This window comes from Eschrichtius robustus, chromosome 10, assembly GCF_028021215.1.
Source record: "Eschrichtius robustus isolate mEscRob2 chromosome 10, mEscRob2.pri, whole genome shotgun sequence".
Taxonomy (NCBI): Eukaryota; Metazoa; Chordata; class Mammalia; order Artiodactyla; family Eschrichtiidae; genus Eschrichtius; species Eschrichtius robustus.
Window position 1 is genome coordinate 20475868 of NC_090833.1, and position 16197 is coordinate 20492064.

General features: G+C 50.8%; 1 protein-coding gene across 5 annotated transcripts in view; it reads right to left on the reverse strand.

Annotated features, from left to right (window-relative positions):
* Positions 1-15211: 15211 nt before the first annotated feature.
* Positions 15212-16197, reverse strand: part of RGS3 (regulator of G protein signaling 3) — a 129374-nt gene continuing 128388 nt past the window's right edge. For all 5 annotated transcript variants that reach the window (XM_068553060.1, XM_068553063.1, XM_068553062.1 and 2 more), the window contains one exon: positions 15212-16179. In XM_068553060.1, the coding sequence (XP_068409161.1) occupies positions 15994-16179 (186 nt within the window). In that variant the 3' untranslated portion in view covers positions 15212-15993. The remainder of the gene's footprint in view (positions 16180-16197) is intronic.

Genomic DNA, 16197 nt, shown 5'->3' on the forward strand with positions numbered 1-16197 from the left:
CCCTCATACCCATGTAGCCCCTCTATCCCCAGGCAGCAGGAGCTGCTAGAGGCTCACCCCCTACCTCTTAGAAACTGAGGCAGCCCAGCTGGGGCCGAAGGGAGCTTCTTGGGAGATGGGCTTTTCTGGCAGAAAGTCCCAGATTCAAGGCCTTCCCAGCCTAGAGGCCTTGGGCAAGTCCTCCTCCCTCCCTGAGCCTCAGTTTCCTCCTCTGTAAAATGGGGATAACAACGGCTGCCTCCTGGGGTGGTTGGGGGCCACATGCGGGTGTGTGAGGCGCTTGACAGAGGCCTGGCACAGGGAGGCGCTTGACTAACACGTGTCCTGTCCCCATCCCCGGCTGCCCTGGTCAGAACGACTTATAGCGGGGCTTGACCAGTCCAAAGGTCCCTCCCCTCCTGGCCCCAGGAGAAGCTGCAGAAGAAAGAGAAACAGCAGTTCTTGGAAAGCCACAATGGAGTCCTCCCTGGATCAGGCAGGTCGTTTATCAAGATGCCACTGGACGGCCACACCAACCGCCGGGCCTGGAGTGGCCCTCTGTGACCTCTTGGCTGCCTCACTCTGAGTTCCATGGTCCTGTTCTCCACTCTGTGTCTACCCCTACACCGGCCACCGCCATCAGACATCTCACTTGACCCTCCTCTGCTCAAAGCCTCTCCCTTCCCCACCATTGGCATAAAGTCCTTTATGCCACCCAGCATTCCAGGCCCTCTCAGTCTGGCCAGCACCCGCTATTCTCTCTCCTGCACCTCTTCACCTTGCACCCCTCACACCAGCTACAGCCAGTCCCACATGGCCACCTGGTTTTGTTACCTGTGGGAGAGCTTAATCCGGGCCTGGCCCACAGGGGACTGCTCAGCAAGATGTGATCCAGAGTCGGCAGACACCAGGCTTATGTCCCCGCAGGATTCTGTGCTTGAGATGCCATTGCTCTCCGCTGGCAATTTCTGACTCACACTTAAAGACCCCCCTTAGTCTTCACCTCCTCCAGGAAGCCTTCCTTGATGCCCACCCCTCCAGGCCAGTGTAGGTGCCCTCTTCCCAGGTAGAGCTGCCTGGTGGCCCCCAATCCTCCTGTCACTGCCGTCCTATCTAGGTAACTTCGGTCCCCACCCAGCAGCCTGGCATGTCCTCCCCCCAGTCCCCATGGATTTCGGTAGGTCTTATGTCCACTCATTGGTCCTCCTTGCTCTCAGCGCTACGGCTGCCCTCTGTCCCAGCTGCAGGCACCTTACTCCCACCTTATCCCAAAGGCCTTGCAGTGCAGGGTCAATTTGGAAAACAGTTTACTGACGTTTTGGAGGTAGCAGAGAGCAATTCCAGTGCTGAGAACAAAACAAGTCGACATTCAGAGTCAGGCAGCGTAATTCTCAGGAATTTGTCAACCACCCCTCACCCCAGAGAATGTCTCACCAGCTGGAGGGGGTTGGGGGGGAACCTGACCTCTGGGAGGGTTCTGGCAATTCCTCCCTCTTCCCACTCAGAGCCCCTCCCCCTTTTCCTGTTATGATGAAGAACTTTGCCTGGCTGGCTCCTTGGAGACCCCGGTGGTCCCCCCACCTGAGACAGATTCACTCTCTGCCGATGTGCAAAGGCGTCTGCCATCAGTTATTTCACATGGCCATTGCTCTGGGCTGAATTGTGACTCCCCAAATTCCTATATTGAAGTCCTAACCCCCAGGACCTCAGAATGTGACTGTGTTTGCCGACAGGGCCTTTGAAGAGGTGACGAAGTTAAAATGAGGTCATTAGGGTGGGTCCGAATCCAGTAGTACAGGTGTCCTTATCAGAAGAGGAAATTTAGACCCAGATGCACACAGAGGGAAGACCATGCGAAGACAAGGGGAGAAGGCTGCTGCTGTCTGCAAGCCCAGGAGAAACAACCCTGCTGACACCTTGACCTTGGACTTCTGGCTTCCAGAACTGTGAGAAAACAAATTTTTGTTGGTTAAACTCCCCCAGTCTCTTAGGGCAGCCCAAGGAAGCTGACACAGATGTTTTGATGCCTCTCTCTCATTGTGCTCTCATCGCCTGTTCGTGGGCCTGTCTCCCCTTTCAGACTGTGAATTCCCCAAAAGCACTGGACAGAGCTGACCTGTCCCTCCCGCGGGGCCTCGTACCCACCAGACCCTGAGAGGTTTGGAGGGCATTTCCTGGGCGAACACCTCCCGAGATAAACAGAACTATGGTTCATGGGTTCTTTCAGTCAGCAAATGCTGGCAAGCGGAGAGTGCCGAAAATGCACGTCTCCTCCCTCCTTGGTGCCCACCTGTGGCGCGCCCACCTGGCCTCTGTTTCAACCCTCAACAGCCCTGAGAGAAAGGTTCCCCTCCATTTTACAGATGAGTAAACTGAGGCCCGAGGAAGGCGAGTGACGTGCGCGAGGTCATTCATGGAGTCAGAGCCATTAGGCAGGAAAGCCCACGGGGCCCAGGGAGGGTCTGAGACAGGGAGGGCTGGGAGTGGAAGGCTCTGCAATGTCCCGCCCTCTGGAAGGAGAGACAGAGAGGACCTGGGTTTGAATCTCGACTGCTTCTCTTCATTGCTCTGTGTGAGCAAGTTACTGACCTCTCTGAGCCGGGCCTCAGTTTCCACGTCTGTACGACAAGGCTGAGAAAGAGGAGACGGCACACCTGGTGCTTAGCATGGTGTCCGGCCCATAGAAAGGCCTCAAGAAAGGGTGGTAGTGGTACTCATGAGGACAGTCTTCTGGAATCACCCAGCTGGCCCCGCACCTGGCTCCGCAGGAAGTCTGACAAATAGCTTGCCCTAGAAGCTTTTCCTGCCGGTCGGCATGGGGGGCAGGCAACCTCTGTTCCCCTGCCTCTGAGGCCTGTCATTCGCCCTCCGCCTGGCCTCAGTGGCCCATTGTTCTCCCTCCAGGCCCAAACCGCGCCAGGCCTGCCAGGAACCAGCCGCTAAAAATAGCCCCAACGGAGTGCTGGGGTCCAGCTGCTTATCTCCCTCCGGGGATCAGGAGCTGCCCCCCTCTTCCTGGCCACTACTCTGGGTGAAGTCCAACTTGGCCAGCTCCCAGCTCACCCTCAGGGAGGTCCAAACTCACACCCACAAAATATTTCGTGGAAAATTTGAGGCCGGCTCTAATTCCCAAAGGGCAGAGGCTCAGTGCAGACTTGCAGACTTGGCTTGCGGTGGGCTGGGAGGAAGGGCCTGGAAGAACAGGCAAAGCAAAGAGAAACAGGGAAAGGCATTCCAGGTGGCAGGAACAGCAGAAGCAAAGGGAGGAGGGCTGAGGCTGAACAGAACAGTGAGAGGCTCTGGGGAGTCTATTTGGGAGAGCAGCAAGGGGGTCTCAAAGGGAAGCTCAGGCTCAGTTGAGCAGATCCCTGAATGCCAGGCAAGGCTTTCCTGACCTTCAGGGCCACGCCTTGCCTGGGGCAGGTGCCCTCGATGCCTTCACTTCCAGGGCCTCCTCTGAGTTCTCCTCCCTAAGGGATAGTCACAGCCCTGAGGGAGGAGCTGAGGGCTGGCGAGGACAGAGAGAGGTGCCTTTAGCACACCCCTCCAGGCCTCAGGAAGGGGGTTTCTCACCGGCGACATATCATTAGGTGGACTCCGGAGGCTCTGCCTGTGGGCTGTGAACACCAAGCCTGCAGCCATTCAGGCCTTCAACTGTCAGCTTCCGAGAGCCTGCTCTGGGCTGGGTCCTGGGCTGGGTGCTGAGGACCCAGACAGCCACTCAGTTCTAGCCCTGCAGGGGCTCACACTCCAGGGGAGAAAGGGACAAGTGAAGAGGCAAGTCCAGGATTGGGTCACCGGAGCGCAGTGCTGGGATGGCCCAGAGAAGAGCCCTCCTCCAGACTTGGCAAGTCAGCAAAGGGTTCCTGGAGGACACACCCCCTGAGCTGAGTCTCAAAGGTTAAGGAGGAGATGGCCATGTGAAGAGGTGGCGGGAACCGTGTTCCAGGCAGAGGGCAGCATGTGCAAAGACCCAGGGGTGCAAATGAGTCTACCTGGTATGTATGTGTGGGCAGGGACAAGGCTGGAGATGGAGTGTGAGGGTAATGAGGCTGGAGAGGTCTTTGGGGGCCAGGTTCTAAACTTTTCGGAGCCCCCCACGGACAAAAACATAGTAGTCACCCTGAGGCTGGTGAATGAAATTGTTGGAAAAATGAAAATCAACCAAATTGAGTAGATTAAATCCTATCTTTTAAACTCAGAGTCTGGGAATTGGATCACTGATTATTCGGTAAGGAAGGCCTTGTATCATTTGTACGTTGGGAGTTTGATTAATATGCTGTGCTTAAATCAAGTATATCAATATTATACAGACAGCATCTTCAAAAGTCCTTCCCGGGAGGGCCCAGTCAGGCAGACATGGGTTCTAGAAAAGCCCAGCCTGCACTGGCCTGTGGGTGCCTGCAGCCTGGAGTGAAGAGCTTAGTTCTGGTGAAATATACAGAAGGTAGATCATTCTTCCCCACCCTTGACATCAGGCACAGCCATGTGTCTTGTTTTGGCCAATGGGATATTAGCAGACAAGTTTCAAACAGAGGCTTAAAATGCACTTGCACCTGAAAGAAAAATTAATACCAATTCTACACAATCTCTTCTGGAAAATAGAAAAGGAGGGAGTCCTTCCCAATTTATTTTAGGAAGCTGGTATTACCTTGATACCCAAACCAAACGAAGATAATACGAAGAAAGAAAACTACACACCAATATCCCTCAGGTATATGATGCAAAAATCCTTAACAAAACATTAGCAAATAGAACACATCAACATATTTTAAAAATTATACACCATTACCAAATGAAGTTTATTCCAGGGATGCAAAGCTGGTTCAATATTTGATTGGTTCAAAAATCAATCAGTGTAACCCACCACATTCACAGGCTAAAGAAGTAGTCATATGATCACATCAATTGATTTTTTAAAAAACCCATTTAACAAAATTCAACACCCACTCATGGTAAAAATTCTCAAGGGACTTCCCTGGTGGCACAGTGGTTAGGAATCCACCTGCCAATGCAGGGGACACGGGTTCAATCCCTGGTCCGGGAAGATCCCACATGCTGAGGAGCAACTAAGCCACAACTTAGTTGTGCGCCACAACTACTGAGCCTGCGCTCTAGAGCCCGCGAGCCACAACTACTGAGCCCATGTGCCACAACTACTGAAGCCCGCGCACCTAGAGCCGTGCTCCACAACAAGAGAACCCACCACAGTGAGAAGCCCGCATACTGCAACGAAGAGTAGCCCCTGCTCGCCGCAACTAGAGAAAGCCTGTGCACAGCAACAAAGACCCAACGCAGCCAAAAATAAATAAATAAAATAAATAAATTTATTAAAAAATAAAAAAATATACAGAAATCCTCCCAATATTATTTTTTTTACATCTCAAAAATTAGGAATAGAGGGCAACTTCCTATATAAATAAATAAACTTCCAATATAAATATATATGTACATATAAATATATGCAAATAAACATGTTATATAAATAAAGCAGCTTCCTAAATGAATAAATAACACCTACAAAAATCCTACAGCTGATATCATATTTGTTGGTAAAGACTGAAGCCCAGTAAGGCAAGAAAGGGAAATAAATGGCATACAGATCAGAAAGGAAAAAATAAAACTGTCCCCATTTGCAGATGACATGATTGTCTATATAGAAAAACTCAAGGTATCTACCAAAAAAAACTCCTAGAACTATTAAGTAAGTTCAGCCAGGTCACAAGCTACAAGATCAAGGTACAAAACTCCATGTATTTCTATGTGCCAGCAATGAACATGGGGAAACTGAAATATAATATCATTTACAATCACCAAAAAAGAATGAAATACATAGGTGTAAATCTAACAAAACATGTACAGGACTTGTATGCTGAAAACTACAAAATGCTGACAAAAGAAATCAAAGGAGATTTAAATAAATGAAGAGACATACCATGCTCATGGATTGGAATATTCAACATAGCAAAGATACCAGCTCTCCACAGACTGAAATACACGTTTAACACAATTACTATCAAAATCTCAGGAAGACTTTTTGTAGATTAGGCAAGATCATCCTAAAATTTATACAGATAGGTAAAGGAACTAGGATAACTACCACAATTTTGAAAAAGAATAAAGTGGGAAGAATTACTCTACCTGATTTTAAGACTTATATAGCTACCGTAATCAAGACTATGTGGCATTGATGGAAGGATAGAAACGTGAATCAATGAAACAGAATAGAGAATCTAGAAATAGACTCATACGAGTATGGCCAACTGATTTTGACAAAGAGGCAAAAGGAATTCAATGATAGGATGGCTATAAAAAAAATTACAGCAAATCTTGGTAAAGATGTGGAGAGATTGGAACCCTCATACACTGCTGGTGAGAATGTACAATGGTAGTCTGGCAGTTCCTCAAAATTTTAAACATAAGAGTGTATGACTCAGTAATTCCAAATCTAGGTATATACCCGAGAGAAAGGAAAACATATTTCCACACAAAAACTTGTGCATGAATGTTCATAGCAACATTATTCATAATAGCCAAAATGTGGAAACAACCCCAATGTCCCTCAACTGATGAATAGAAAAATAAAATGTGGTATAGTATGTGATATTTGGAATGTGATATATACAATGGAATATCATCAGGCAATAAAAAGAAATGAAGTACTGATCCATGCTACAAGACAATGAACTTGAAAACATTATGCTAAGTGAGAGAAGCCAGACAGAAAAGACCACATATTGTATGATTCCATTTATATAAAATGTCCAGAATAGGCAAATCTGTAGAGACAGAAAGGAGATTCATGATTGCCCGGGACTGAGTGGGAAGGGGTATGGGGGAGGGAGTGACTCCTAATAGGTGTGGAGATTTTTTAGGGGATGATGAAAATGTTCTAAAATTGATTGTGGTGATGGTTGTACAACTCTGTGAATATACTAAAAACCATTGAGTTGTATACTTTAAATAGGTGAATTGTATATGTGATTATATCCCAATAACGCTGTTATTAAAAAAAATCAACGATATTTTGATTTTGGATGAACGATATTCTTTTCAACAAATGATGCTGGAGCAATTGGACATCCTTATGAAAAAAATAAACTTCAACCTGAATCTCACATGTTATACAAGAATTAACTCAAAAGGGATCATAGAATTTAAATGTAAAACTACAAAATTTTTAGAAGAAAACGTAGGAGAAAATCTTCAGGACCTAGGGCTTGGTGAAAATTTCCTAGATATAACACCAAAAGCATGATCCATAAAAGAAAAAAAAAAGGTAAATTGGACTTGATCAAAATCCAAAGCTTTTGCTTTGAAAAAGATGCTATTAGGAAAATGAAAAGAAGCTACAGATGGAGAGAAATTATTTGCAAATCACATATTTCACAAAGGATTCATACACAGAACACATAAAGTGCTCTCAAAACTAAACAGTAAAAAAGCAAACATTCTGATTAGAAAATGGGCAAAAGACATCTCACCAGAGGATATACAGGCGGCAATAAGTACATGAAAAGATGTCCAATATCGCTAGCCATTAGGGAAATGCAAATTAAGGCCTGGATGAGATAGCATTACAAACCTATTAACAGCTAAAATAAAACATAGGGGGCAACATTACATGCTGGCAAGGATGCAGAGATCTCTCACAGTCATCTAGTCAGAGGTAGTTTGGCAGCTTCTTAAATATTAAACCTATACTTAAACCATATGACCCAGCAGTGCCACTCCTGGACATTTATCCCAGAGAAATGAAAACTTGTGTCCACACAAAACTCTCTACACGATTGTTCATAGGCACTTTATATGAATAGCCCCAAATTGGAAACAACGAAAATGTCCTTCAGTAAGTGAATGGTTAGACAAACTACTGTGCATCCATACGAAGGAACACTACTCAACTCAGCAATAAACAGGATTGAACTATTGACACACACAACAGCTCGTGTGGATCTCGAGGGTATTATGGTGAGTGGAAAAGACAATCTCAAAAGGTCACATACGGTGTGATTCCATTTATATAACATTCTTAAAATGACAAAATTATAGAGATGGAGAGCAGATTAGTGGTTGCCAGGAGTTAGGGATGGTGGAAGTGGAGGATGAGTGTGACTATAAAGGGATATTGAGGGAGACCTTTGTGGTGAAATCGTTCTGTATCTTGACTGTGGTCGTGGTCACATAATCTACACATGTGATAAAATGACACAGAACTATACACACACATAGTACCAATGTCAGATTCTGGTTTCGATATTGTACTATAATTAAGTAAGATGTAATTGTTGGGAGAAACTAGGTGAAGGGCACATGGGACCTCTCTGTACTATCTTTGCACAATTTCCTGTGAGTACATAATTATTTCAAAATTGAAAATTGAAAAACAAAAACCGCTTTCATGTCAGGGAGAACTTGCCCCAGGTAGGTGCTGACCCTTCGGGGGCGGGTGGGGGGCGGGCTGGCAGGGGCGCATGGAGCAGAGCTGAGCCCAGCTCATAGTGAAGAGCCAAGTCCAGCCCAGCTCCTCCTGGATCAGTTGACTCTAGCCGACTTGTTGAAGCATAAGGGAGAATAAATGATTGTTGTTTTAAGCTACCGAGCTTTGGAGCGATTTGTTTTGCAGCATTAGTCAGACAATAGCTGACTAATACACGCCAGCTTGCCATGTCTCCTCTCCACTGCCCTAAGAGGATGGATGTCTGTCACTGGTGACTGTGGCAGAGACACCTACTTGTTCCCCAACATCCACTCTACCCTTCTGTTACCCCAAACTAATAGAACCTCTGGTTTTTATCTGGTCATATGGCTATCTGGACTCAGGCTACATTTTCCAGCCTCTCTTGTAATGAAGTATGGCCCTGTGACCAAGCCCTGACCAATGTGATATAAAGGAAAGTGTCATATGACAGTTTATGGGAGCCTTCTCTAAGAAATAATTGACATCCACCTTTTGCCCTCTCTTTCTTACCCCTTCACTCTTCCCACATGCAGAAGTGATGGCTGGAACTCAAGCAGCCATTGTGGACATGAAGTGGAAGTTAAAACATGAGGATGGCAAAGCAACAAAATAGAAGGAATTAGGTTCCTGATGATCATGGAGATGCCATACTAGCCCTGGTATATATCAATTTCCTTTATGTGAGAGAGGCTACAAACTTCTATCTTATATTCTCTGTCACAACAGAACACAATCTTTACTTATACAGTAGCTCCTTAGCTGTTTTCATGAGTTTATTTTGTGTAACTACTAACCATGCTAAGGACTACTATATGCCTCCCATCCATTGAATAAGTATTTATTAAGCACTTACTACGTGTCAGGCAATGTAATAATGCTGGGAAAACAGTAAGAAGCAGCACAGACATGGTCCCTACCCTCAAAGCCTTTATAGTTGAGAGGAAAAGACAGCAATGAAGTGAACGCATATGTTTAAGTAATTACCATCTATAACAAGGGCCATGAAGGAGAGTCACAAGGCACTTTGTGAGCAGGAAGCAGGGCCCTCCTCTAGTCAGGACTATCAGGGAAGGCTTCCCTGAGGAAGTGACACCTAATCTGAGCTCTAGGGGAAGAGAGGATAGGAATACAGCTTAGTGCTTAAAATCATGGGCTTGGACCCAGTCAGCCTGAGTTCAAAACCCATGCCCCTCTTGTTAACATGTAACCTTGAGCAAGGCACAACCTCTCTGTGCCTCAGTTTTCTTGTCTGAGAAATAGGGTGTTATTTAATAAAACACTTATATAGGATTTACAATGTGCTAGGCACTGCTCTAAGTACTTTACAGGTGTTAACCCTTTAAATTCTCATTATAGCTACCTTATGGTACTAGTGCTATTCCTATCCCCAAATACAGATGGGTAAACTGAGGCCCAGAAAGTGAAGCAACTTGCCCCAGGGCACACAAATGAGTGGAAGAGCTGGGAGTTACCCCAAGTGATCTGGCTCCAGAATACGTCCTCAGGACACTACACTGTAGTGGTTAATAACACTGGCTCTTAACTCATGGGGTTGTTGTGAGCATAAAATAAGAAAGTGTCAGTCAAATACTTAGCACACTGCCTGGCAAATATTAAGTGCTCAATAAATGTTAGCTATTATTATTGTCATTATCATTAGCAAGTACGGGAGAAGGGAAAGAGTGTTCTAGGCAGAGGGAAACGCACATACAAAGGCCCTGAGGTGGAAGGGAGCATGCTGCGTTCATGGACCTGAAAGCAGAGCAGAAGGGCTGTATGCAGAGAGCTCACAGGCTGCTTTTATCCTTCACAACAACCCTATTAGTGGGAACGATTATTACCCCCTGTTTTTAAGTGAGGACACAGTGGCTCAGAGAGGTTAAGTGACTTGCCTGAGGTCACACAGCAAATAAGCGTCTGAGCCTTAACTCAAACCAGGTCTGTCAGCCTCCAAAGCCCACGCTCCTAGCCACTGCTCTCCACTGCCTGGCAATGGACAGGCTCCAGGGATGGAGCCAGTCCTCCTGCAAGAACACTTCAGAGGGAAATGCAAATACAGCCCAAGATGTCAGAGTCAGAGGGCTCCTGGCGGGGACTGATCTGACCTGGGCTCAGTGTGTGTGTGGCAGAGGCAGGGTGGGGTGTGGACCTTACCTCAAGGGAAGGAGCATAAATAACCAGCAGATCCTTCCTCAGCCCAGCCTGGCTAGAGGATGCGGAGGGCATTGTCCCGAGGGGCGTGAACCCACGGAGACTCAGGGACCAGTGGTCAATAGACTGCGCCATCCAAGCCGGCCCCTCCAGTGTTCTGGAGAAGTGGCTAAACCCTGTTTTTAGAATCATAACACACACACACACACACACACACCACAGACACCAACACACTTGGCCTGAATCCCAGCCCTCACATCACACAAAGTGCCATCTGCCCCTTCAGAAGGTCCTCAGACAGGAGGAAAACCAGAAGAAAACAACAGGAGAGGGGAGGGGCCTCACCCAAGGTCACTCGAGAGCTTGGGACAGATCTGGAGGTAGGGCAGCTGCCTGGCAGAATCTGTGCTATTCAGTTGCCCCTGAAACAGCAGGTAGGACTCTGCTGAGCCCACTGGGGCCTGGGGCCCAACGCCATCCTCTTGGGGCCTTGCCCTTGTCTTGAGTCACCGGCCATCTAGTTAAAAACTGGCTGTGGAGTAGAGGTGGGGCCGCTTCCCCCTGCGCAGCTGGTGGGGCTGGGGCTGACCTCACCTCTTGGATCCCTCAGTCGCAGCCCCAGGCCTCCCTCCCTCCCTCCCTCCACCCACACGTGGGCCGCCCTCCCTGGCTGACCCTGTGCTGAGGGTTTACACATATTCATTATCTCACTGAGTCCACGAGAGTCCCATGAGGTGGGATTATCATTCCCATTTTATAGATGAGATGACTGAGCGTCGGAAAGGTAAAGCAACTTCTCACACAGCTCTACTGAGAGCTGACATTCAGGACCAGATATCCCCACACACAAGCTCCCGCCATTCGACGACCTTCCTGAGAAAAGCTCTGCCCTCAAGCCAAGGAGAATCTGAGTTAAGAGCCCCCAAACCAAGCCACCAAATCTCTCAGGCTGCCTGGAGGTGAGGCTGCCTGGGAGTTAGGGTTGGGGTCCCAGTTCCTACTCAGCCACCACACACTTGTCCACTTTCTCTGAACCTTAGCTTTCTCACTTGTAAAATGAAAACAATACTCAGACCCTCTCCAGGCCTGTTGTGAGGCCTGGTGGAGATGAGGCATGGAATGCCCTTGGCGTGCAGCCACAGCCATCACTCACTTTTTATCTGCAACCTGGCACTGCCCTCTCCCAGCCCCAGCTATGCCTTCACTCCCATCGTGCTGAGCAGGCCCAGATCAGCCCCACGGCTCTTCCTCACCCCCCTCTGCTCCCCCCCGCCCCCTCCTTGTCTCCTCCAACCCAAGGGAGGGGTCCCCCGGCAGCAGGGGCCCCAGGGTACCCCCTTCCCTCCTGCCTGACCCAGCCAGGGAGAGGACAGGCAAGGCCAGATGTTTCACAGATGTTGCAGATTATAAGCAAAACAACACCACAGGAGCGTCTTCTCTGAGGCCCAGGGTCTGTTGCTTGAGGGCCTGAGAGCACTGAGGGAGAGGCAGGGGCGAAGGGCAGGCTTCCGCAGGAAGAGAGGTAAATCGGAGACTTTCTAGGGTAGGATGTCAGGGGGAGGGATGCAGGGAGGAGACATTAGGCAAAGGGTCCAGGGGGAGCAAGGCAGGGAGGTGGGGGTAGGGAGCTCGGGGGAGTCTGGTGGGAGCAGGGAGGAGCGGAGTGGGAGAATTGGGCAAGCCTGTGGGGGGCTGCCTGGGCAGGGGGCCTGCGGGGGCTACTGCTGACCTGCCTCCATTGCCCCACCCCAACCCAGGATCCCAACTTCACCGGGGAAGAACTTTAGAACCCCCAAGAGGCTCCCAGGCCCTCCTGGCCTGCCTCAGGAGGTATTAAGCTTCCCGTCACAGGAGGGATGCAAGTAGAAACCCAAGAAGGGACCCAAGCACCAAGGAGCAGCTGGATCCAGATGGTCTCTTCCATGCTGGAGGGTCTGGGAGGCCATATCTGCCCCCAGCCAGGCCAAGAGGCCAAGAGCATGAGGGACTTGACTGGTCCATAAGGAAATGGCTGAAGTTGCCACAGGCAGGCCAGTGCTGAATCTCCTCCCACTGGCATCCAACCGAGTGGCATCACTGTGCCCTCTCCCCTTTCCACCCTTCACACCGTATTTGCCAGCTGACCCCAACTGCTCGCAGCCAGGCCAAGACTGGGCAGTGGTTCAGGGACAGACTGTTTCTGACTTACTCCCTGGAACAGGCTGGCTTTGTCCTCCAGCAAAACCATTCCTGGAAGGACAGGGATCTGGGGTCTGAGACTAAAGGCTCCCTGTCCACTAATCAGAGTAGACAATGAGCTTTGCCGCCTCCCCGTGACCCTGAAAATGATGTGGCTGACGGCCTCTCGTCTTGGAGGAACACGTCCCTGTGCCAGGCACTGAGCTAAACTTGCTGCAAACGACCTCGCTGAGTCACTGGGACTCTGAGGTAGGTGCCAACATGCACAATTTATAGATGAGAAAACTGAGGCAGAGAGGCTACAAGATTTTTTTTTTCCCAAAGATTTGTAGCTAGTAGTAAGTGGTGAAACCAGGGGCTGAATCCTAGAGCCTGACTCCAGGGTCTGGGCCTTGCACCTCTACACAGTGCTGCTTCCCTACCTCTGCCTCGGTCTTCCCATCTGTGAGATGGGAAGGGAGCTGGACATGATGACCTCACAGCTCCCAGATCCCACATCGACCAGCCTGGGATTGCCAGATGGAGACCAAGGGACCTGCTCCTCCCTCACGTATGAAAGAAGAAATGGGGAGCAGTCTAGATAACATACAGGTAAGGTGACTGTGGCCTAAGGCGGTGAGGGCTGTGCCTAAGGCCCCCAGGAGCCCAGGCGGGGGTAGGGCAGGCGGATCCAGGCGCCTTTCCAGGCTGCTCTCCAGCTGTTCAGTGTAGCCAAAGCAGCTTGGAGGCCAAGGGCCCCATGTGTGAGTAATGGAAACCAGGCAGTGGGGCCTTCCGAAATGGGAATTCCATCTGCCTGACTTGGTTCTCCTGGATAGTGGTTTCCATGGTAACTTGGGAATGGGAAGGTGGAGGGCCTGGCCCGAGGCTGAATCCCTGGAACCTAAAGAAAGGGGAAGGTGAGTCTCCTCGATGGCCCAGTGTCTCCTCCAAGCAGCGGATGCCACAGCGAGGCCAGGCGGGCTGGGACCCGGAAGTCCCAGGCACTGACGTCAGCTCTGCTGCTACCATTTTGGGGAACAGGAGTGGTGTTGCAGTCCTCTGTGGGCCTTGCTTTTTTCCAGCTGTCAGGCCCCCAAATCTCAGGCTTGGACACCTGAGAGGTTCCCTCAGTCTGATCGAGGAGCACATCTCTGTCCCCCGTCCTTCCAGAGTCATTGAGGCACTGGCAGCTCTGCCATGAGAAAGCCCTTCATCATTTACAAAGCCAAACAGGGCTCAATGGCCAGGTCCAGTGCCAGGCCCTTGGTGCCTGGAAGAAGACCCAGCCCCACTCCTGGAGGAGCTCACACGCTGGTGCTAGGGGAAAAGGCTGTAACACCTACTAAGCACCTATTGTATGCCTGGCCCCAGAGACCACCGTTTCTGATGCTCTCCTTCTACGGCGGGGCACCTGGGGCTGGCCTTGCTCAGGGAGACCAGCAAAGGAAGGCAGGGAGGAGAGTGGCTGCACAGCCCCGTATCCTTTGCATCTCCAAGTCCCGGTGGGCAGAACTGAACCCAAAACCCCACGCAGGGAACAAGCTCCAAGGAGATGGGGCCCAGCCCCTCCTGCATCCACTCTGTCTGCCTTCATCTAAGTCAGCCCAGCTGAGCCAGTCCCCGCCCCAGGCCACACCCTGGTCCCTGCCTCCGGACCCTGGCAGGTGGAACGTGTGGGCATCAGGGGCAGCTTTTGCATCAGCTTGGCTGGGCTCTCTTCTACCCCTCTAAGTGAGGGGGTCCAGGGCCTCCTCTGAACTGTGGCTTCGAACAAGGCCTTTCCTAAATTTGTATCTCCTGTTAGGCACAGAGGGGGAAGTCTCCCCCAGGGCCACAGAGGGACTCTCTGGGAACCCTACCCCCCGTCCCGACCTCCCCAGCTCTTCCTCTGTCCTAAAGGCCTCCATGAGCCTGCCTGCCTGCAGCTGCCACCCTGCCTGAGATTCTGGCCCCATCCACCTCCACCAATCACCCCTGTGCTACCTGAAAGTTCCACTAGAATCTCAGGGTGTGGCAGGGCAGAGAAGTGAAGGAACTTGCCGAAGGTCACGGAGCCAGTTAGCAGCCCAGCTGGGACTCCATCCAGTAGCTGGTAGAGGACGACAATCCACAGAGCAGGCTTTGCAGCCAGGTGGGCTTAGGCTGAACCCTGTCTCTGCCACTTGCCGGCTGTGTGACCTTGGACAAGTCACCTTACCTGCCTGGGCTTCACCTGCCTCATGTGTAAAACGGGGATAACCCCCACCTCCCAGGCTCGCAGTGAAGATGAGATGGTAAGTAGAACAAGCCTGGCAGAGCACCTGGCACAGAGGAGGCAGTTGTCAGGGAGCAGCACCAGCTCCGGGACGGGAAGCAGGTGATGGCAAGAGAGGAGAAGAAGCTGGATTGAGGGCCCACCTAGCAACCGTCCCAGCCCCAGTCACCCTGGGAAGCCTTGAGACCAGGAACACACAGAAAGGGTCAAGAACAAAAAATAACACAGGGCTTTTATTTGCTTCTGAACTCGGCCGCTGTGTGGTCTGAGGGTGCCATGCTTTCCCAGAGGCCCCGGGGGACCCCTCACTCAGGGGTGCTGGATTTTGGTGTGAGGTCAGACTGCAGCCCCCGCCCCTCTGGGCCTTGTCAGTCCAGCAGGCCCAGCTATCCGCCACTGGGGCTCGGGACCAGCAGATCCCCTGAAACTGGAAAATGGTGCCCACCTTCTCCGCAAGGTGGCTTTTCACAAGGCGTTGGTTAAAATATTGCACTTGTAAATTAGGAAAACTGATGAGGCAAAGGTTTCCTATCATAGGACGAGGTGCCAAGCATCCAACTGCTGTTTAAATAAATAAAACTCAAGGCGGGGGTCTGAGCTGTGAGTCCGAGTGACCCCCCCCCGGAGAGCCCCAGGGCCCAGGCCTCGGCCCCCTGCACATCAGCCAGCTCTTTAAGGAACTTGGTCATTGCGAAGTCTCCGCAGCAGGGAGCAGCAGCTCCAGATCCGGCTCAGCCAGGGCCCCTAACCTGCCAGGGCCCTTGGGCCCCCTCGTACCAGGGCAGTGGGGGCCCAACGGGGCCAGTCCCTCTACTCCTCCAGTGGCCTGGGCCTCTCTTGGTCCAGGCCTCTCATCCAAATGCCCGTCCGTCTGTCCGGACACAGCCTCTGGGGGCTCACTTGCCCCCTCTGTCGCAGGGGGTAGGGAGGCAGGTGGGGAGGGGCCCAGCCCGCCTGGTGTGAACGTTGAGCTCTACCCCGGTGGCCCCTAAAGCGGGGGACTCATCTTCTTCTGGTTAATGAGGTCCAGGTAGAGGTCCGAGCGGAGGAAGCGTGGGTACGAGTCCTTCTCCATGAGCCCGAAGATGCGCTTCTGCGCCAGGTCGAAGCAGCCCCGCGTGACGCTCTGCAGGTTGTCCTTGGTGTGCTCCCGTGTGTACGAGTCCAGGTTTACCTGTGCAGGCAGAGGGTG